General features: G+C 39.7%; 1 protein-coding gene across 1 annotated transcript in view; it reads left to right on the top strand.

Annotated features, from left to right (window-relative positions):
• ODAD3 (outer dynein arm docking complex subunit 3) overlaps positions 1-23,891 on the top strand; it is a 606,433-nt gene that overhangs the window by 100,164 nt on the left and 482,378 nt on the right. The window contains exons 3-4 of the mRNA XM_044084619.1: positions 10,662-10,739; positions 12,762-12,941. Coding sequence (XP_043940554.1) covers positions 10,662-10,739; positions 12,762-12,941 — 258 coding nt within the window. The remainder of the gene's footprint in view (positions 1-10,661; positions 10,740-12,761; positions 12,942-23,891) is intronic.

Below are 23,891 nucleotides of genomic sequence, written 5' to 3'. Positions count from 1 at the left end.
GGCCATTCTGTTCCTGTGGTATGTCCAAACTGAATTTCTTAACAGGTTTGCAATGGGTTAAATGAACCCAAGATGATCTCTCAGCAATTTTCACTGCAGTGGGTGTTGCCAACAGTACCTGGTACGGACCTTCCCACCTTGGACTCGCCCAGTTCTTTCTCTTTATGACTTTCAGCCAAATCCAGGACCCCGGGGTCAGCACGGCTTCTGGTTTTGTTTCTTGTTTATCTGAAGAAGAGTTCAACTGCAAAACAGTCTTATTTATAACAGTTTCTTTATTTAATTAGCTAGTGAACTGTCAGCCTCCAGCCCTGCAGGCATGAGAGCTTTGACTGAGGCACATAATATGCCCTTCCAAATACTACTTTAAAGGGGATCAAACCCTTTACATTTGTTACTGTTTTTCATGCTCAGCAATGCTAGAGGTAAACAGCAAATCCAATTCTTCTGAGTCTTACTCATCAACTTTCTTAACTTGTTTTTTTAAAATCCCATTGTACCTCTCCACCAGTCCTGCTGACTGTGGGTGGTAAGCACAGTGATTCCTTAAGGAAAAGCTTCTACCCATTTTGAAAACATATCTATGATCACTAAACAGTATTTTTCCCTTCACATTTATTCAACTCTATGAAGTCCATACAAATAGTATGGAATGGATATGGTGGTGTAGGGAAACTCCCTTGCTTGTTTTTAAATGCTCCTTGTGCATGGTGCTTTGTTACAAGTATGACAAGCTGCACAAAATTTTATTGTATAATTTATGTATCCATATGTTTGGAATATTTTATTTACTAACTGTACCATCCCCCCTGTTGAGACATGGCTCTGCCCATGGCTCAACAAAGCTGCATTTTTAAATAAATTAGACGGTAATATTAAATTGCACCTTGTTTTACCCAGTTTTGTTTTTGCTGTTGTAGTAAGCATTTGCATTGTTTTTAACATGTTTAAATCTAAAATCTCAAAGGGCTGTAATTTTTCAAAAAATAAAGTTCCTGAGTCTGAGGCTGCTTGCTTTGCAGCTGCATCAGCTCGTGCATTACCTTTTGAAATCTTATCCTGTTGTTTTGTATGAGCTACACATTTACAAATAGCTACTTTAGTAGGCAACTGAATAGATTCTAATAGCTCCAAAATAAATGCATGTTTAATAGGTTTTTCACTGGATGTAATCATCCCTCTATTTTCTTTATTATTGTGCAAACACATGCACTGTAGAAAAAGCATACTGATTATCAGTATATATGTTTACTTTTTGCCTTTTACTAAAATACATGCTTCTGTCAAGATTACCAGTTCTGCTGCTTGAGCATACAAGTTGTGTGGCAAAGTTTGTGCTTCTAAATTTTTAGTGTCTGTAACTACTGCATACCCCACCAGATTTTTCCTGTAGGACCCCTTCTGCATGAGCCATTCACGTAAATGTCACCTCAGCATTGTCCAAGGGCATATCTGTAAGATCTTGTCTAGGTAAAGCTAACTGTTTATATGAGGTTGACTCAGCAGTATGGTCATACATGAAAGATGTCTAGCAGGAGAAAGGTATGCAACTTTTCTTGTGGCAGAATTATTGCAACTGCATGAGGCATTCTCAATGTGAGAGGGTGGAATAACACCATTGAGGCTGAAGCCTGTACTGCCATTGCTGCTGCAACTACTGCTTGTACACAGTGAGGCAAAGATTGCACCACTGGGTCTAACTGTAATGAATAGTAAGCTATGGGGCATTGCTTATCCCCATGTTGCTGCTTTAATACTGATGTCATGTACCATTGCTTACAATCTATGGTCTAAAAAAACGTTTGTGATAACTTGGAAGTCTTAAAACTAATGAAGAAGCTATTAACTGTTTCAACCTGCAGAAAGCCATTTCTGCTTTTGTTTTCATTGTAAAATAATTTGGTACCCAGTTCCAACAAAAATTAGTTGTACCTAGGAAAGACATTATTTCTTTTTAGTTGTTGGTTTGGGTGCTTGCAAAATTGCTGTTTTTTTTTTTCTTTCCCACTATTTAGTATTTTACCTTTACTGAATATCACATATTCCAGGTATCTAACCTGTGTTTTTTCCAAAGTTTGTAACTTACTCTTGTTTACTTTGTGTCCTTGTATTACTAAAAATTTTAACAATGCTACTGTATTCACCCTGCACTGCTGCTGGGTGCTGCTAGCAAGATGTCATTTACATAAAGTAGTACTTGGCTGCCCCTGGTGGAGAAAACCCTGCCAGGTTGCTAGCCATCTCTTGTGCGAATATCGTTGGACTTTCACTATATCCCTGTGGTATACCTTTTGCCCTGAAATGTAAATGCAAACCAATGCTGGCTGTCAGGGTGGATAGGTATTGAGAAAAATGCATTGCTAATATCTACCACGGTGAAATATTTCTGTTGCGGCTTTAAATCATTTAACAAGGTATGTGGGTCTGGCACCGTAGGTGCTCTTGGTATTACTGCATTATTCACAGCTTATAAATCTTGTACCATCTGCCATTCCCGTTTGCTTTTTTAACAGGAAATAGGGGTGTATCACATGGTGAATCAGGAGATTCTACCAGTACTCCTTTTTTGAGTAATGCTGCTTATTATAGGCTTAATTTCTACTTTTGCATTCTTTCCCAAAATGTATTGTTTTTTTCTGTGGTCTAAAAGCTGACTTTGGGGTAATTGTAACTGGTCCTGCTGCTTGAATAAGCCCTACATTTGACTTGCCTGTTGACCACAGAGTTGTTGGAATTTTACACAAGGCCTTTTCTTTTTCTTTTAATAAAAATGCTAATCAGCTGTCCTTACTAGATTGCAAGTGTACAGCTGTATGTGTCTGTGTCAACCAATTCAGTTTTGTTTTCATATCCCTTGTCCTGACATTTTTAAATCAGTCTGTTTTCCCATTTTGTTACCTTTTTTTTCTAAGTCTGCCCATTTAAGACTTTTTGTTTTTTGTCAAGCTGACATGTGGCAGTCTATTGGACTTATACAATCTCATGAACTCCTGAGGTAATGAACAGCTTACTACACTGTTTCTTTCAGTATCCCAGCATAAAGTTTGTAATATTAATTTGTCAGCAGGATTTTTACTTATATTTTTTATTAGGTCCTGGTGTGCTACAGTAGTATGGAGTACAATGTAACAAGTGCTGCTGATCAGTGTCAAGGGAGGGTACCTTACTGATGGCTACGTTTATCAGTTTTTTGGTTACTGCCCCTGGACCAATCATAACTAGGTCCTGGCTGTACCAATAATAGGCTTCACCCTCTGATCACACCACAAGAACATTCATTTGTCTTTGTGCTTCCATACCCTGCATGGTAGGAACTACTGCTATGCCAAATATCTGCACAAGGTCTTTTCCCAGTAAGTTTACTGGATATTTTTGCAGAAACTACAATTTTACTTTTCTGAGTCATACCTGAAACAGGGTCAGTTATTGCTATATTATGGGAAAGTGGTTCCCTGTATAGCTGTCTATTTGCTGCTTTTACTAATATATAATTAGGTGATTTAGAATGTTTTGGTAACTTGGAGGGGTGTATCAAAGTCCGTGACGCTCCTGAGTCACACAGGAATTTGACCTTTCTTCCCTCCACCAGAAGTGTTACTTCTGGTTTTGTATTTGCTAGGTAGAGCTCCAGGCTCAACAATGCTAAATCTAAAATTTTATTTTCATTTTTATTCTTTACATCTGTTTGTACTTCCTCTATTCCCTCTACTACATTCACATTTTCTTTTTGTTTATTAACCTTTCCTGATGATTTTTGGTTATTATCACTATTATATAGTCAGTCCACATCTCCTTTATCTTCTGTTATTGCTTTCTTATTTTGTTTATAGTCCCTAGCTAGATGCCCTTTTTACCTGACTGTAATACAAATACTTCAGCTCCGTCTTCAACAGTGAAGACTTGTGCCCTTTTTTTTCTTTTTACTATTAAAGTGTCTTTCAGTACGTCTAGCATACTCAAGTAAGGCTTGCAGCCTGCTTGTTCAGTGATTTATCATATGCCTTGTAATAAAACTACTAACAGAGGCAATGCAACCTTTTAAAAATGTATATATATATATTTTTTTAATTGTTATTTTAAGCATTTTAATAATCTAGCATAATATCCATCTACTGTCTCATTTTCCTGTTGTAGACATTAATTAATGCAAGTCCAGTCTACTCTAAGTTTTCATTTTTCAGAGATTCTGTCTGTTAGACCTTTTACTCTGTTGTCTAAAAATGTTTCAGAATTTTTAAGCTTCTGTTTTCTTTTGCCTGACGCCCTGCATCAGATTAAAACTTGTTTAAGGAGTTTAACTAGTGAAAGTTTATCTAGTTTACTATCAAATTTATACTTGTTAACCCATTTTGCGAAATATCTCACATTATCTGCTCTCTGTAATTGCATATATTTTGCATCTTCTGACCCTTTAGTGCATTCATTTCCCATGTCTCTGAAAGAGAAAAAAGAGAGAGAGAGAGAGGGAGAAAAAAACAACAGAACTGTTACGTAACCCTTTCTCTTGTACCACGTGGTATCTCTATTCCCCGTATTCACAGTAGTGTCTAGAATGACTGTTTACTTTGTTTTGCTTTATTTCCTGATCTATGACTCAAGATACAATACTTGACTACCTCTCTCCCTGCTATCACAAACCTTAGCAATAGCACAGTGTAACCTGGTCCCTGATCTAAAACAAAAACAAAGAGAGGAATTCTGCTTACCCGAGCCTCCTGCTTATGTTTGATAGGCTTTTAGGACCCAGTTTTCCGCTTTTAGGCCACAGATCAGATAAGTGGACAGCCTCTTTAGGCACGACAATTCAGTCGGAGGTCTTTCCTTCTTCTGCAGACTTCAGTACCACCTATATATTCTGACCTGTAGCTTACCAAGGGAATTCGCACGATTAGGACCAAGATGTTAAATAAATTTGTTAGAGTCAGACTGTAAAAATCATTGAGTTATTCAAACACAATGTCAATTAATAACAAACAATAATGCAGGAGAAACTCAGATATCACTAATGTACATTAGGAGGCAAAACCATACACAAAGTTTGTATAGAATTTTGACTGCTTTATTGACCAAAACACATTGGTTATATACATTTCATTATCAGTTTTGCCCACCTTACTGGTGTGGTCAGTGACAGGGTCTTTACATCATAAAAAGTGCTGAATTTGTGTTTTTCAAAAAGTCCTTTTCCCATGAGAATGTTGCAGCCTTGCAAACAGCTGGTCAGTCACGATGACCTCCTGAGGATGTAGCCAATTCAAGGTTCTCTGATTAGTTCAAATACAATAGATGTATGTCTACCTTAAAGCCTCCCTTTGTTTCTCTTGTCCCCAGCTGCGCACTATCAGAGATAGTGACAAGGCTATACAAAGCTTTCCTGGTGGAGGCAGGAAAGAGGACATACATGCGAACAGATTTATTATTTTCTAACTTTGCAAAATAATCTTTACTTGAAAGACATGAGCCAGACTGCATCTGCAAGCTGCCAAGGTCAAATTTCTGATTACACTGCAGCTTGTGCTTCAAGCAATAATATGCAGGTTTATTTCTACTGTTGTTCTAGTAAGACAGAATTAAATGCATTACATTATGGATTTGAGTACATTTATTCCTAACTAAAGCACACATTTCTCTATATATTTGATCACACAACTTATATATGTTTGAATGATTAAATACACATCTTCCTAAGCAGCACACATTGTAAATATATTTTTCTAGGCAGCATGTATGTAAATATATTTTCTAAGCAGCACACATTGTAAATATATTTTTCTAGGCAGCATGTAGATTTTTCTAACAGCTACCAACACTGCTTTGAGATTCTACAATACAGTGTGCCATTTGATAAACATAAAACAGCTATTTGCACTTTGAAAACAGACTTAGCATGAGTAGCAGTAAACTTTCTTCATCACTTATGTTTCAATTGTTATTTATAATCGATTATTTTTATTATGGTAAAACTAATAAAAATTTTCAAACAAGAAAAAAAAAAGATCTGCTTTTGGCACTACAATTCTCAAGAGTATGTTCTGTTATTGTAACACCTGATAGGAAGAGCTTGAATGTGTCCTGTGAGTTGCAGATTATGTACCCATTCCTATCAGATAAGAAAGTTATGTACTTATACAGGGAAACTTATCACCATATCATAATATTCATAATACATAACTGTATTACAACTGAGTTACACAAAAATCCAAAGTACTGGATTTTAAGTGAGTAAAATTTGGCAATATAAAAAAGTGACTTATAGTAAGGTTCTATTACATAAACTAGAAGGAGAAACACTGAAGAAGAATCAGAACCACAAACACACAGAATGCATACCACTGCAGGTGGCAAACCTACAAAAACAAAAATAGAAAGACTACTTTTGTTAGAATTAATAGAAAATATCAAGGAGTGCACACTGACATTCAGGAAACAAACTTGGAGAGAGATACAGAATTAAGTCAGCTAAAGTAGAGGGAGGCAGATATCAGAAAAGCAAAAGCCTGGTGTGAGGAAACGGCAACAACCACCAAGATGAAAGGAAAGAAAAAACATGTTACAAGTGCAGAAACAGTGAACATAAGCCATCACAAAGGTACTGAATTTAGACAAATGGGAATGAATTTGAAGCTAGACCACTACAGAAAAGGCAGACATAATGAACAGCAACTTCTGATTTGAGCAACAATAATAAAAACGATTAAAGAGTAGCTGGTTCTACAATGGTGGTGGTGAAAGATTGACAGTTTGGACAAAATATCTGGGCCATATTGGGGATTCTATAATTTTAAAATGAATGAAGAGGAAAATTAGTGAACCCCATTCCCGATCACTTGAATCGGGATGGGTCATGATTAGATGGTGACTCTTTACTGTTGAAGAAAAGATTGGATTTACCTTCAAAAGACAGGCCTGCAGAAAGAGAAGGGAAACTACAAACCAGTTAGACAGACAGCTGTTGTAAAATGAAAAGGAAGTCACTTCAGAAGGCTGGAAATACTTCCTGAATATATCAACTTGTGAAGCACAGGACTCAAGTCTCCAGATTTTTTGATGTGTAGGGAACCATTTGATTATATCTGATTTCTAACACATGCAACAAAGCAGTCAAAGGCAGATAATGCTATGTTTGGTGATATTTCCCCTATGCTGCAGGCTTGCATTACCAGCTGAGGCTGGACTGGGAATACATTACCCTGTGACTCCACCCTGCAGTCCATTTACAAGTTAAACAAGACTAGGCTCATCGAGATGGAGGAGAGGGGCGGGGCACTAGACCAAACATCACCCACTTAGAGCTGAGTAAAGGAAAAAGGTCAACACTGTTGTAAATAACTATCATTTAATTTAATTCCCCTTTACCCATATATGTAAATAACTTACATGTCCAGTCAAGATGGAAGAAAGTTGCTTTTCTGTCCCATGCAACAATAATTGCTACTCCATGTGATCACTGTTGTAGTTTCATAAAAACAGTTGGTATTTGCATCAGATTTGATCATTTCTATTGGTTATTAATTTGCACAGTTTGGGTTTCTTAAAAGTGCTTAACTTACTGGCCTTCACATCCACTTTTAAATCACCATGACTGGTGAAGCTTTTTTGCACAGCTCTCCTCTGTAAATGGGCATCTAACCAGACTTGTAACAGTACACACACAAATTGCACAATGAGACAAGAGGCAATGCCAAAAGAATTTTCTTTGTATACCAAAAAAAAAACTGTCATCATATAAAGAGAGAGAATAGTGGATGCTCCTAATAGCTGGAGGGAAGACTTGCCAATGTAGCAATGTTTTTGATACAGACCGTGAAAATAAAATTTGTCTGTATAATCAATTACCCCTTTTCAAGTTTTGTAAATCAGAGAAAGTAATGTCTTTCAGCTTTTCCTGGTTAGGTGTTGCCACAGTGGAACGCCGGTCCGCTTATGACAGGCAGTAGATTTGTACGGTGCTGAAGTGCCAGCCCGATGCCCAAGCTTCAAAGAAGGCACTCCCATTAAATCAGAGAATATTTCATTAAAACAAATACAGTTATCACCTGCAAATATTGAGGGTTCTCAGCCAAACAATTAAGTGTAGGTGCCACATTTATCTTTAGATGTGCTGAATCAACAGTCTTGCTACATTTAATGTGTTCCAAACAACCAGTTAGATTTTATACATTTCAGTTAACCATCTCAAACACATGCATCTAAGTGTCAACTTCATATTGATTTAGTTAGTTATTACTACTGTTTCTTAACTGGTGTAAAGTGCTGACTTCATTGGAGAATTTTCAGACTCAGCTGCTATGATATAAGAATATTACTATTATCTTTGTTCTCAGATTTGATGTTGCTCATCTTAGACTTCCATTTGTTTCGTCAGAAAGCTGTAACTAAAGTACATGCGTTATTAACAACTAAACTAAGCATACACAAAGATGCTTCATCAGTGTTTATATAGAATGCATTTTCTGAAGAACTTCAACTTAAAAAATAAGAATATGCTCATCTTTCCGACCCTGTTCTATAACAGTTTAAATGGAAATGATATTTTTGATATGCAGAGGTTAAGATGCATGTTTTTAACTTAGGCTCACTGTAGTCTGGTATTTATTCACCATGAATTGAACAGCCATATACAGGAGTACCAACATCTCGCTCTTCTAGTCTTCAGCTATCAGTTTATCATGTTTCACTACTGAAACAACTGTAATTATACAAGAAAAATGGGAAAACAAACCATCGCTTTAATCAAGCATCTAGGAATAAAATAAAATGCATATTTGATATGCACTATCCGCAGAAGACAGAAAAACTCAAATAAAAAAAGCAGAATCTGATTAATTTTCAAAATATGCAATTATCTAAAGCAAAACTGGAAGAGTAAAAGACTATGATGTAGTACTGTTTGATGACAGCACATCTGGTAATGAGTGGTCGCTTCACTGTAACTGAATACACCCCCTACACTCACAGTTTGCAGACGGTGGATTGCATTAACACATTATTAGACTTGGCTTTCTTGCCTACCATACCACATAAACACACATACGCACACACGCAAATGCATTCACCACACCAAGAAGGCTCCATAGAAGCATCCCCTCCTTGCACATCGCTATCTGTAGATACTCAGACTACCTGTAGCTCCAGTTCAGGTAACACTGTCCAGAAAGATCTAATTAAATTTTCGAACGACCCACTTGGCATAAAATCATAGAATGCCTTTTGCAATCATTCGGAGGGGAGAAGAGCTGTGTAATCGGCACCTGGTTATTTAACTGACACAATCAAAACAGTAAGTGATGGGATTCTAAAACAAAACATTCATTTTTCATTTCTACACCAATGTAGCTAGTTTTGGGGAGGGAACAGCAAAGCACGGGGTGCATGCACATCATGTTGCACTGTGCATTTCTTAAGTTGTTTCGTGAGTTTTACAACATTAAAATTTGACTATTACATCCATTTAAGTCTCTCACCCCTTTCAGGCACTCCAGCAGTCTTTACATCAGTGTTGGTGTACATGCGTATGATGCGCATGTACTTCTTAAAGGTAGTGGAACGGAGATTTTTTTTTTTTTTTTTGTAGTTGAAGCTTCCTGGCCACACTTCAGGTATAAAAGTGGGAGGACACTCATCTCTCCCCCTCGTCCGGTGCCCTATGGTTCATTTAGTCATTTTAATTAATGTACTTTTCTTATTATGCGTTCACATAATAAGAAAAGTAAATTAATTAAAATGACTAAATGAACACAAACTGTGCCCTTTACTAGCCCGGCCTGTACGGCGCCCTAGGCGGTTGCCTAGTTCGCCTATGCCTAAGGCCGGCCGTGATTTTGAAGCTTCATAAACCCTGTATTAAGAAGGAACACGTTTAAATTGTCACACCTCTTGCAATCATGGCTCTGTCCCTGTATCACATAAAATCTTTTCTGCTCTCTTCCTAACTTGCCACACCTCATCTCCTCACTGCTTACCTCAGCTATTCTGTACTTCTCAAATACTCCCTATCAGGAACTACTATCCTTCAAACTATTTCTCATGCTATGACATATCTCCCAAATAACATTATTTTCCAGATTCCATTCCTTCATTTTTATGCTTTGTACTACCAATAGGGAATTCAAACTTTTGCTATCTATATACAAAGGTTACTCAAATCAAACTAAGGTACGAAAAATCTCCTTGACTGTATATATGTCACTGTATAGAAATTTTCTATTCATTCATGGATTATGTGTTGTCATATAGACATGGAGCTCTGATTGTATATATGCCTCTGTACAGAATTTTTTTTGTCATTTGTTGTATTTGTGCTGTTATGTTATGGAGCTTTTCTCCCCGGGCCTCCTCTGTAAATGGACCTTATTCCAGTCGGACTTTCCCATTAAACAAGTGTAGAAATAAAATAAAAAATAAAATAAACTGAGAGAAAAGATAACTTTTTCAGTACATTATGCTTCCTCATTCTACTCTCTCTCTCTTATCACATTATTGTAGTACTGTGCAAGTTAACATTTAACACTGACAACTGCTTGTTTTATTTTTTCACTAGTAACTTGTTTGTATGTCAAGTTTTACATTTAGACCCATTGTGTCTCCTAAGTGTTTGGTTGTGTTTACTAGTCCTAATCTTTCTTAATTTGCCATAATATTCAATGAATTTTCTCTTGCAGGGTGACGAAAAAGTGATAAATGATGCCTTTCAAAATCACAGTGTTGAAAAAGCTGCAATGAGAGCTAAAAGTGGACAAGTAAGTGCTTCTGATGTGTACTTAATTTTCAGATACTCAGCTGAAGTGTTGCTTACATCTGCTGGGAACTCCTTAACATCAGTGATGTTGATACTCAGTTCTAAACATTCCTGATTATGCAAAAAGGGCAAACTGTATTACAGGGTCATAGATAGGCACTTGCACTATGGAAATGGGCTGGGTTCAGTCCTTTATAGGTTCACAGGCGATTACTAGGCTAATGATGCAAGAGAATTTACAAGCCTGGTCAGTAGTACCCAGGATATGACAATAGTATATTTTAATCCCAGATATAGAATGAGGTAGTATCAGGATAGTGGGTCTTTGGGTGCTGTAGCTCTGAGTCATTTTACAGACTGCCTCTGTCCATAAGGGACATAGGCAGTACCCCAGGAGTGAATTTACAGTTCCCTATCCATTTATCCAAATTATTTCTGAACAGAGTGAGGGATGGGCTCTTTTATGAAGATGACAAGTTTATTCCATAGGCAAGGTAGCCTGCGGGATACAAATCTGTCTCTCCAGCAAGTTCTGTTAGAGTCACAAATAAGGTTCAGTTCCATGGAACATGTAACCCTCATATAATGTTTCTTGTGAATATTTAACATTTTCATCAGGGCTGGATCAGAAAATGCTTTGTAGGTCAGGCATAAGTCACCTGTCAATAAATGATATCAGACAAAGTAAATGGATAAGGTCTTTAGCCGGTCTGCATAAGACATGTGTCTTACACTTTGTATTTTTAGTGAGAAACCTCTGGGGCCCCTCCAAATGGTGTAAGTGCCTGGTTAGGTACATATAAAAGGGAGCATTGTATTTGATTATGGGCCTGATAAGAGCCGAGTACAATGGCACTATGACTTCCTTTGATCTTGATGCCATGCCTTTACTTATAAGTTTAGCTATACAGGGGGATTTCCTCACTAAGCTAGCTTACTGGTGGTCAAAGTTTAGGTTACTATCTATCTGTGTTTCTTGGTCCCTTACCACTGGGTCTACTTTTAGGGGTGTGCTATAAATATTATAGTTTGCAGGGATAGCTGCTTTACCAAAGGGTATGATTATGCATTTTTAGCATTTAGTCTCAGAACATGGTTTTGCCACCATTTGTTTATCATTTTAGGCCTGTTTGTAGGATATCAACATCATTTGGGGATTCATTGATTGCAGACAACTTACAGTTGTCAGCGAATTTGGTGAACCAGAGGCCCACAACTTTGGCCTTCACTTCAGACAAGTATAACAGGAGGGATTTCAACACTGAGCCGTGTGGGACACCGCTAGTAACAAGTTTGTTAGCGGAAGTTAATTCACCTATCCGGACAACATGTGAATTTATTTTGCATAGGACATAAGACAGAAATGTATTTTGCTCAGGCCATAAGACAGGGATATTTTCAGGAATGTGCGGATATAGTGTTCTACTTCCATTTTAGTCAGAGGTAAGTATTACACAAGTCTTCATAGAATTGCATTTTGTGTAATAAGTGCACTACTGATGAGGTAAACATTAGATAGCTTTCATTTCATTCAGATCTCACTCTGTTATTTTTAATTTCACATCAGAGCTTCTAGGCTTATATAAATTTATGTATATCAAGACTGAAGAACACATAATTGATGAATTGACTTGTAATGGTGTGTCTTAATAGTCTTTCTCTTTAGCACTCATACTTTTTTCAAACTTTATTTGTGGACTTGACTAAATGTATTATGAAATAAACATAGATCTTTGGATACTTCATGCTTGGCTCTTGTTTGCTGCTTCTCTCTGATGTCTAGAAGTCATCATATACAGTCTCACAGCAGCTATGCTAAGGCAAGTACACTACACTGAGCGTGCCTCCTAAAACTCATAATTTACTGAAGTCATTACACATCATAGCTTTTTGGTGGAATTGACAAAAATGTTCTATATAGATGAGAGTGAAAATACATTTTTATTTATTACTCAGTTGTTATAAATAACTGAGTAAACCAAAGTGCAGAAAAATACTGAAATGTGTTTTCCCATTCTTGAAGGCTGCAGTGCAAATAGTTGATCAAAAAGTCTGTGACAGAATCAAACGTTTGAATGCCTTGAAACATGAGACGGAAGTGCGAAAGCGCCGGCTGGAAGAGCTGCAACTCAAGTATGATCAGAATGCAAAGGAAGCACATGACCTGCAGGCAGCCAATGACAGTGACTCTGAGGATGCTAGAGTAAGTGAATTCCGTATCAGATATGAGGACTTGGCATGGAACAGCTTGTCCAAGTGTGCAGTCATATTTATTTGGGTAATCCACTTGGGAATGCTAATTTATAAAGAATAAAACATTTTTCTTTATTGAAGCTTCATTGACATTGTTGTCCTCTTACCTGATTGTTGGCAGAAAGAAATGGAGTAAATGTTGGTCTCCAGACTGCTTTGTATAGACTATGTAACTTTGGATTCAGTAATACTTACATTTTGTTTTCTTGCTGGTCCCTTCTGCAGCATGTTTAGCAGATTTTCTTTTTCTTTTCTTTTTTTTTTTTTTGCAGTAGATTAGTTTGTCTTACTCTGATTTTCACCTTGGTATAGGCAGTTTATGCGCTATTGCTCAATTTACTGCATGGTGTATTGAAGGAAGGTCCAAGTTCTGTATTATAACGCTTTCATTCTTTAAGAAGTTTTGTAGCGGAATAGCAAATGGCACTCTAGTCACTGATTTCAGTCATTTTCTGGCCTGTTTTATTTTTCCCTAGAGGTCAGTGGAAAATTAAAACTGAAGTGATGAAGGAGCAGTGCTCAAACATTCCACTTTGTTACTTTCTATATTTAACATTTCTGTATTTTTTGGTCCCTACTGCTTTCCTCAGACCCTCCATTTCCTGCCTAGTGTCTGCCATTTGTATACTTACTTCTCACTTGTTGACCCTTTTATGAGGATAAGGGATCAGATCTGAATAACAGAGTCTGGAAGCAGTTACATTGGAGACCTGAAAGTACTTATCTGAAGTTGTTAATCTTCTTCCTATTCATCATTGATGGGTTCGGTTCCAAGCCCTCAGAACCGAGTCAGCTTTATACCAAGCCTGCATGCACCAAAAAACTCTCAAGCTAAGCTGCTACCCACAATGCCCTTTGCTCAGTTACCTCAGATCTCGTTTGCTGCACAGCCATATAGCAGCATTTCACTGAGCTCTCCAGCTAAGTGCTTTTTTCAGATGTATTTACCAGTTTGAAAAAGTTTTTTCTCCTTTTATAACGTGTTTGTGTTGTTCTATATTGCTTCAGCACTGCCCACAGGTATTTCTCTCTTACCATTGTTGGTAATTTCCTGGTATTTCTAACTTTCTACCTTTACGGTATCTTGTTACCATTGTTGGTATTTGCTTTCTCTCTCCTTCATTTCTTCTCTTTCCTCTCTCTTTCCCTTGTGTGCGAGAGTGTGTTCTGGGATGTCTGAAAAGAAGGGAACTACAGGGTTTAAACATTGCTATTCTTGCAGTGGTAAACTGCCGAATAGTGACCTCCATGAAGAATGTGTATACTGTTTGGGGGTTCCGCATTTGTCGGTGAAACCCCCGTGTGATATTTGTGCTAGTTTCACTCAGCGGACACTGAATGAACATCGTAACAAACTTATTTTAAATGGCCTGCTTGCTTCGACTTTTTTGGAGGCCATTTCTGCGATGGAGGTCTCATCCCCTCTTTCTTCGGACAAGAAACGTCCTTGATCGGACCCCTCTTCACTGGCCGGTGACAGAGGTAAAGGTCACAAGCACAAGGCCCACAAGTCCTCATCTGAACACCATTCTGCCTCCTCAGTGCTGACTACCACATCGGCTCCGAGCCCGGCTCCAATGAAGTTTACTGAGGTAGTCTCATCGATGCCCACTCTGGCACCGACAATTATGGCACTGTCTATGATCTCGGTACCGATCAGTGTATTGATTTCTTTATCTGCACTGACCTCGCCAGTTTTTACTCCGATATTAGTTCCGACAACTACTTCGGAACCGTGCCTGTCATCCACCCCTATAGTGACTCAGCTCTGACCATACCTTTATTACCTGTTGAAAAATTTACATTGTCAGTGCCATTCTGCGACACACCTTGGACCCGATACTCATCCAATGTGGACCCGTTTGCCGGACAAGCCTACAGCCCCTTTTTGGACCAGCCTGACTCCCCCTCAGGGGCATCGATGAGATCCACCAGGAGCCTTTCCAAATTGGATGTGGTGTGCCTTTTTGATCAGCTGCTGACTGCTAGGGGAATCTCAACTTCTCCTAGACCCCATCCCACTCCTGGCTTTGGGTCTATTTCTCCAGCAACCCCTACTTTCTCTCCTCCCTTGGACCCCTCGGTTCCAAGGCTCATCTATCCAACTTTTACTAGAGAAATTCCTTCCTCAGCACCGACAACAACTCTGTCTGAGGCTCCAAGATCCCTTTGGGTGCCGGTTCCATCGGAACCCACCCTTCCTCAATCTCATGCTTGGGGGGGTGGATCCCACGATTCCCATGTCGGTTCTGATAGTTGTGTTGGCCCAGACTTCGGATCAGAGAGTGACTACTGCTCTGAGCTTGATTGAGGCTCCATCCCTGGGGGTGGACCATCTGGAGATGGGGTGTGACCCCGGTTCCGATTTTGTCTTCTTCGATTCCGAGCTCACATTCCTCTTCAGGCGGGCCTGCTTTCTGGGTGATGGAGAGGGCGCTTGCTGGTAGCAATCCTCCACAGTTTGGTTATTCCCCCAGTTCCCTCTGAGCTGCAGCTTGCAAAGGCCACCCATCCAGGAATCCAAGTGTGCAAGGCCCAGGAGACCTCTGTCCAGGACATTTCACTTTCCGAGTCTTCTTTGGATGTTCCCACTGAAGAACCCCTTGGAAACAGGTGTGTAAGAGGAAACACAAGGACTCCCTGGAGGAGTCCCTAACAGATGATATGGACTATGATGATGAGGAAGGGTCCCCACTGTCACCCCCTGATGATGTCTCCTTCAGGGACATCATGGAAATCTTGAAGCAGAGGGGTGACTGGAAGTCCTCAACCCCTTCCTCAGAGGAATCCATATTCCTGCAGGCCTTTCGCTGTCAGCCCTCTACTTCTTGGGTGAACCCCCCTGCCGATGAGTTGGTTAAACTCATTGTGCAACAGGCTTGGAAGAACCCTGAATCCTTTGAGGCCATCCCCAGGAGATCAGACAAAGTACTCTCCCCTCCAGAGGATCAACCCCATTGGTCCAGAGGCTTGCCAGTGGACACTGCTGTTCACCCACCCAAGAGAGAGTCCCAGGCAGTGGACAGGTTAGGGAAGTGAGTCTTTGCATCAGCAACCTTCGCGGTTAAGTCTCTGAACTTTCTGGCACATTTTACAAGGCTCCAAAGAGATCTTATTCCCGAAATCTTTGGAACACTCGCGGGTCAAGTATCAGATGGAGCACGAGACAAATTTGCTTCCCAACTTGCCACCCTAGAATCCATATCTAATTCATCCATGAGGTTGCTGTCACATTCAACTGAAGGAGCAGCTAGAGCTGCGGGTGCTGGCGTAGTCATGAGACGTCATGCCTGGATGCTCATCTGTGACCTCATGGACTCCTTCAAATCTTCTTTTCTAAATGCCCCATATCGAGCCTTCATCTCTGTTTGGTGCTAAGGTCAAGGATACACTAGCAAGGTGCGAGCAAGACAGGAAGACCTTGTCTGCCATTGGCCTATGCTTTTCCAGGAATCAGAGGAGTGGAAAGATGTGGCACAAGAAGTCTCAAGGTCCTTTCTGAGACGCACGTGGTGAGGACTCCTCCAGAGGCAGAGGGGGATCCAGTAATGGAAGACGTCACTTTTGGGGCAGAGGGGGTCCCCGGAACCAGAGCTCCAGAGATTCCTTCTCAGGTAGACCATATCAGTGCTCCTGAGGCGCCACCTGATTGCTTTCCTCTGGAAGCAGTTGGGGCATGTTTCTCCCTGCACCAAGCTGCCTACCTATCCATTACGAACGATCAGTGGGTGCAGAGAATCATTACCAGAGGCTACCATATTCCACTAGTATCCTATCCAAGACCTCTAAAATCCCTTCCCGATGTTCCACCCAGTCAAAGGGAGGAGGCACCTTTCGAAATACGACAGCTACTTCAAAAATGAGCCATCCAACAAGTCCCCTCAGATCAGTGTGGATCAGGGTTCTACTCAAGATTCTTTTTAGTGCCAAAGAAAACAGGGGACTAGAGGCCCATTCTGGATCTCAGTCAACTAAACAAATCAGTAGTTCAGACCAGGTTCTGCATGGTCACGATTCAATCCATCCTCCCATTTCTGCGGGAGGGTGTGTGGATGTGCTCATTAGATCTCCGGGATGCGTATTACCATATCAAGATGGGGTCTATATTAGAACATCGAAGTTTCAAAACTTTGAATGTTCTAATATTGAATCCTATTCAGTGAAAGCTGAAAATATCGAAGAAACAGAAAACCGAATTCTTTCCTAGGGAAAGAATTCGGTTGTCCGTTTCTGTTGCTTTGGTATTTTCAGCACTGTGGTGGAAAGTTACGGGTTGGGTTCAGGCAAGTGTGCAATTGAGTACGGGTTTGGTTAGTTAGGGTTAGGATGCGGGTTAGGTATGTGTGCGATTGTGTGGACGTGAGGGTTAGGGCAGGTTTGGTGAGTTAGGCTTAGGGCATGGGTCAGGTAAGTGTGCGATTGTATGGACGTGAGGGTTAGGGTGGGGTAGGTGAGTTAGGGTTAGGGCGCGGGTGAGGTGAGTGTGCGATAGTGACAGACCTTAGGGTAAGGGTTTGGGTTAAGGTAAGTGGATAGTTAGTGGTTTGTATATAGTTTAGTGTAGGGTTAGGTGTAAGATCTTAGGTGTATGTGTGTGGATTGCTGTTTGTTTGGTGTGCTTGTGTTGTGTGTATGTGTTTTGGAACATCAAATTCTTTCCCTAGGAAAAAATTTGCTGTTCTGTATGTTCGATGTTTTCAGCTTTCGCTGAATAGGGTTCAATATTAGAACATTCAAAGTTTCGAAACTTCGATGTTCTAATATAGACCCATGAAGATGGACAAGTGCTCCAGGAGCCTCCTTTGTTTCTGGTTGGGAGCCAATCACTATCAATTCAGAGCCCTGCCTTTCGGTCTCTCGACGGCCCCCAGAGGGTTCACGAAATGTCTTGCAGTGGTAACAGCTCATGTGAGACTTCAGGGATTCCAGGTGTTTCCATATCTAGATGATTGGCACCTCTCCGCCCCCACCAAGTGTCTTCTGGTCAGAGCCCTCCGCTACACATTGGCTCTAGCGGAGTCATTAGGCATCACCATACACTGGAAGAAATCAAACCTTCAACCATCACAACAACTGGAATTCATAGGGGCAGTATTCAACACTCAGTCAAGCCTAATCTCACTTCCTCTCCACAGGGTTCAGAGACTCAGGGCACTAGTTCAGGTGATACTCTGTCAAAGCAAGGTGTCTGCAAGGGAGATTCTTCAAGCCATGGGATCTATGGCTGCAGCCATCCCCCATAGTCCCCTTAGCCAGACTACACATGAAATTACTACAATGGCTCTTTCAGGCCCAGTGGATACCCAACCTCCACCCCCTTGAGCTCAAAGATTCTCATCACCAACATTTGCAAACAAGATCTCCTCTGGTGGACGAATACAGATGAAAATCTTTGATGTCGTCCCTTCCAGGTTTCACAGTCCAGTGCCATGGTGACCACGGATGCTTTCCTGATGGGGTGGGGGGCCACTTCCAGGGAAAGTCAGTCCAAGGCACGTGGTCAGATGGAGAGGTCAATTTGCATATCAATGTCCTGGAGTTAAAATCAGTGCTGTTGGCGTTGCAAGCTTTTCATCCACTTCTTCCAACTGGAATGATTGCTGTCCAGTGAGACAACATGTCCATGGTCTGGTACATAAACAAACAGGGAGGGACCAAATCTTATCCTCTTTGTCATGAAGCCATGAGAATCTGGCAGTGAGTGATATCTTCCAACCACTTCCTGATTGCAACAAATATCCTTGGGAGCTCCAACGTGATTGCGGACAGACTGAGTAGATGCATCCTTCATCCTCATGAGTGGTCTCTCAACCCGAGTGTGGCAACGGAAATTTTCAACTGCTGGGGCCAGCCATGCTGTGACCTTTTCACCTCCCCTTCAAATGCAAAATGCAGCAACTTCTTTGCCCTCTTTCCCCCTCTTGTGGAGTCACCGAGAGATGTTCTAGTCCACGATTGGCCCACAGGTCTTCTTTATGCTTACCCTCCGATTCCTCTGATTCCCCTTGTTCTACAGAAGGCTATTCAGGTGAGAAGCAAAGTGATCCTCATCGCTCCATTCTGGCCTCATCAAGTGTGGTTTCCCTTCCTTCGACCTCATCTGTTACAACCTACTTGGATCCTAGACACTCGTCAGGGCCTATTTTCTCCCCACAAGGGCTGACTCCTCCGAATCTGTCCACCCTCAAGCTGACAGCTTGGTTTCCCTACTTCCGTAAGTTTCCAGGCAGGAAACCCTGTCTTCACCTGTCCAGGATATTATTTTGGCTTCTCATAAACCATCTACCAGAAGACTTTACAGGGATAAATGGAAAATATTCTCTATTTGATCATGTAATCAGGAGTTAGACCCATTCTCAGCCGTCGTAGCCACTATTCTTCATTATTTGGCTGAGCTGTTCTACAAAGGGGCCTTAGCTTCTACTGTTCGAGTCCACCTAGCAGCTATTTCCAACTTCCATAACGGATCTGAAGGAGTACCACTTATCTCCTCTCGTCTTTGCAAGGCCTTCCTCAAGGGTATTTTTCACAGCAGGCCTCCCATCAGACAGCCAATGAAGGCATGGAATTTGTCCTGGGTTCTGCAGGCTCTCTCTCTCTGCCACCGTTTGAGCTGGCTGCCACCTGTGATCTAAAATTCTTATCATGGAAATCCTTATTCCTGGTGGCTATAACTTCAGTGAGATGAATTGCTGAAGTACAAGCATTATGTATCAAGAGCCCTTATCTGATCTTTCATAAGGACAGAGTATCACTTTGAACTAACCCATCCTTTCTCCCCAAAGTGGTTTCTGACTTTTTGATTAACCAGTCCATCAAACTCCCTGTGTTTTTCCCAAATTACTCTAACAAGGGAGAATACTGCCTACATTCCCTGGATGCTCATAGACAATTGCGCTTTTATCTGGACAGAACTAAATCATTTCACAAGTCAGACCAGCTTTTCGTTTCCTTTGCGGGAGTTGCAGTATCAAAGGTTACTTTGTCTAAATGGCTTAGGGATTGCATTGCCTTCACATGTTCACTTACGGAGGGATCTAAGCCTGGCCAAATCAAAGCTCAGTCAACTAGGGCTATTGCACCATCTGTTGCCTTCCACTCTAGGACCTCCATGGATGACATTTGTGCAGCTGCCGTTTAGGCTAAGCCACACACTTTTATCAAGTATTACAAATTGGATCTGATCTCCAGGGGAAGAGTGGCCTTTGGTTCAATGGTTCTCAGGAATGTTCTTCCATAAGGGCCACCCAGGTTCTCCAAGTAGCTGGGGACTCTGTCCCATCAGTGATGAATAGGAATAAGATAAACAACTTCAGATAAAGAAGTTATGTTTTACTATAACGTTCCATCTGAGTTGTTGATCTTCTTCCAGTCATCACATCCTCCCACCGACCCCCTCCGAAGGTTCCTGGCGGATCTTCTGGGTCTTTGTGGTGTATTAAGCATTCTGTGCAGAGATGGCCTGTGTCTTATTCTTTCTCTATATGTTGCATGCAAACTTGATCTGAGGTAACTGAGCAAAGAGCATTGTGGGTAGCAACTTAGCTTGAGAGTTTTTTGGTGCACGCAAGCTTGGTATAAGGCCAACTCGGTTCCGAGGGCTTGGAACCGAACCCATCAGTGATGACTGGAAGAAGGTCAACAACTCAGATGGAACATTATGGTAAGACATAACTTCTTTTTTCTGACACCTTAACTATTTAGTTTTCAGTTTTGCATACATGTTATGACATCTTGTTTTCATGTGGTTTCTTGCATATTATCTGAGGACTTCTGTGTGAGTTTGTTTACCCTGTTAGTTATCAATAGAGCTTGTCCTGCACTCTTCATGGGGAGATGCTGTTGCTATAGTGGGGACCTTGTCCTCCCCTAAAAGAGCAGAGTTGGTCACTGGCTGCTAAGTTATCACCCTCTATAACTGTCCCTTTTGCATTTGGGTCTCATATAGAAGTCTCATTACCTGCAACAGAGACAGGTATAATGATCAGTACCAACAGATCAGCTAGTATTTCAGAAAACAGTCAGAAACTGCTGGATACTTGAAAAAACAGAGACATTTGTTGAAATAATTATTTTTCCAGAACATTATGTACTAAGCAAACTTCTCCCACAAAAACAATGCAAAGTTGTTTTACTGCTGAACATTTTGGCACATAATGCTGTTTTGCAGGAATATGTCAGATATGCTTCATTATTCCACAAATATTGTGCAGCTAAGACGTTGCCAGGGCATGTTGTAGCACATGCTGTTGTATAGCAACTCCTGCAGGTACTATTACAAATCCAGTAGCAAATGGGTATTGAGGTGTCATGAGCAGAGTATGCCATCATTTTTATACAAACTTGTTATCAGAACATGTGATACATGTCACTGAAACATGTATCAATGCATTAGTACAGTGCTCCCAGAATGTTAGTAAACTAACAGCTATAGTAGTGGTGGTGGGTCTACCAAATGGTGTGGAGAAAATGGATGTACAGGAGCCGTCAGTAATGGTTAGTGATGAGGACATAGGGTATACCTACCTGATAACCCAAATAAGGCATGCGTACCTGTGAGTAATGACAATGAGCAGGCAGTGTGTGCATATTTTGTTGTGTACTGATTTAGAGCATCTGTGGCACCTACAATGAAAGCCCGCTGTTAGAGAGCTGTGGCCCCCCTAGAAATTACCAGGTGCTAGCACTTAAATTTCTGTACGTGAAACCATTGAGTAGTAGATGTTGTACTTGATATTATTTATTCATAGGTTCATAGGTAAATACTAGGCTAACTGCCATGAATGGTCATTTTAAGCCTTGCCAATAATCCAAAAACAAACTGTGTATGTTGCATCTATGAGGTAAAGACCTCAACCATAATGCCAAATCTACCCTATTCAAATGGGATAAATCATAAAGTTTGCTATAAGAATGATATGCATTTGTATCAGTCTGAATGCTTATAAGGCACATTGCTCTAAACATAGTTTCATTGTAGGTTTCTTAGGCCATACCCAAAGTGCATTTCCCTCAAAAATTAGAAATGTTTCTATATGGTAAGCCAAAACTGCATTAGATGGCATGTCAGTGTTGGATGATGGCTCTGTAAAGTAGTATAATAATTACAACTGCAGACAGTGTAGAAGCACTGTTGAAATTTGGCTCAGGGCAGTGGTACAGCTATCAAAAGTAAAAGAATGAACAAAAGTGGTAGATGTGAATATTGTAAATTTGTAAATGATGGGCTATATGTAAGTGTCTCCCATTATGAAAAAATTATAGCATGTCCAGGGAGATTTATTTGTGAAATGACCAGTGGTGTATATTTGGCAACCTGTACCTCCTGCTCAGCTTTTTACCTGGGGGAAAACATCCAGAAAGTTAAAGGATAGTATAAAGAGCATAATCATGACACTAGGAGGAAGAATTTAGCAAATGCTTTCAGCAAACATGTGTTCAGTTGCAGTCCATTTAATAAATGCATTTTTTTATTATAGATAAGGTCTATCAGAACCAAAGGGGTGGCAACATTAAAACATTGCTGGAACACAATGAACTAGCAAGGCAATTGAGTTTAAATGCCAGCATGAAGCCAGGAATAAATTATTAGATTTCTGTAGTTAGCGTTTTGATTTATAGGGCTACCATCCTTTAAGAATTTTGTATTTTGCTAAGCTGTGTAGGATGATGAATACAAATATTATTCAATTATTTATTAATTTTTACTAATTATTTTTGAGTGTCTGAATTCAATTAAATGATTTTTTATAGGTGTTACACAAAGGACATTGATGTGTTATGGTAATCAAGTATTTTAGAATGTGCTTTCTTTAAATGTTTCAGTTAGAAGTTAATCATGTGATCTTGTTAAGATGGGTGTTTAACTATATAAGACTATAAAGGCAGTGTTTTCACTTTTTAAATCTGAAGAAGTCCCATGAAAAGATAAAAGGGATGTTTGACTGTTATTTCCAGTAAATCTGTAGAAGATTGCACATCTGACTGGACTTTCTGCATTTTGTTTTTGTTTGAACATGCTGTGTTTTGTTTTTGTTTTGGTCACAGTGTTGGAGTTGTGTTTGATTGTTGATTACAGCCCCCACTTCTTAATGCACAGATGCTGTGTGTATGTTAGCAGAGCAGACCCAAATAAGGTATTAATTTGATGTTGTCAGTTTTCATTCTATCCTCAGCTGTTGGGTTCGGATCTGATCCTCGGATCCGACTCAGCCATTACTTTAACTTGTGTCCAGCAAACGACTCTCGAGCTCCTCCCTTACCACATAATGCACCAACCCCTAACATACCTTAGATCTCGTTTGCCACTTTCGCATACAGACATGGTCATCTTGAGCTCTCAAGTGGTATTGCTATGTATGATAAGTGTTTTTCTATTTATCTTTAAAAGCTTCTTTCTAGTTATCCTCCCTACTCCTTACACTTAGTGTAGCTCTTTTTTTTTACCATAGTTGGTATTATTGTCCCTTTCCTTTTCTTTCTTGTAAACCTCTTGTGTATTTTTCGATACCATTGTTGGTATCTTTTTTGTCCCTTTATCACGCACACAAATATATATGTGTGTGTGTGTGTGTGTGTGTGTGTGTGTGTGTGTGTGTGTGTGTATATATATATATATATATATATATGTATATATATATATATATATATATATATATATATATATATATATATATATATATATATATATATATATATATATATATATATATATATATATATATATATATATATATATATATATATATATATATATATTGTGTATATATATATATATATATATATATATATATATATACATATATATATATATATATATATATATTTGTGTGTGTGTGTGTATATATATATATATATATATATATATATATATATATATATATATATACATACACACATC

Source organism: Protopterus annectens, chromosome 9.part0 (assembly GCF_019279795.1).
Source record: "Protopterus annectens isolate FY-2018-M chromosome 9.part0, PAN1.0, whole genome shotgun sequence".
Taxonomy (NCBI): domain Eukaryota; kingdom Metazoa; phylum Chordata; order Ceratodontiformes; family Protopteridae; genus Protopterus; species Protopterus annectens.
The sequence above is the reverse complement of the archived record's forward strand: the minus strand, read 5'-3'. Positions and strand labels throughout refer to the sequence as shown.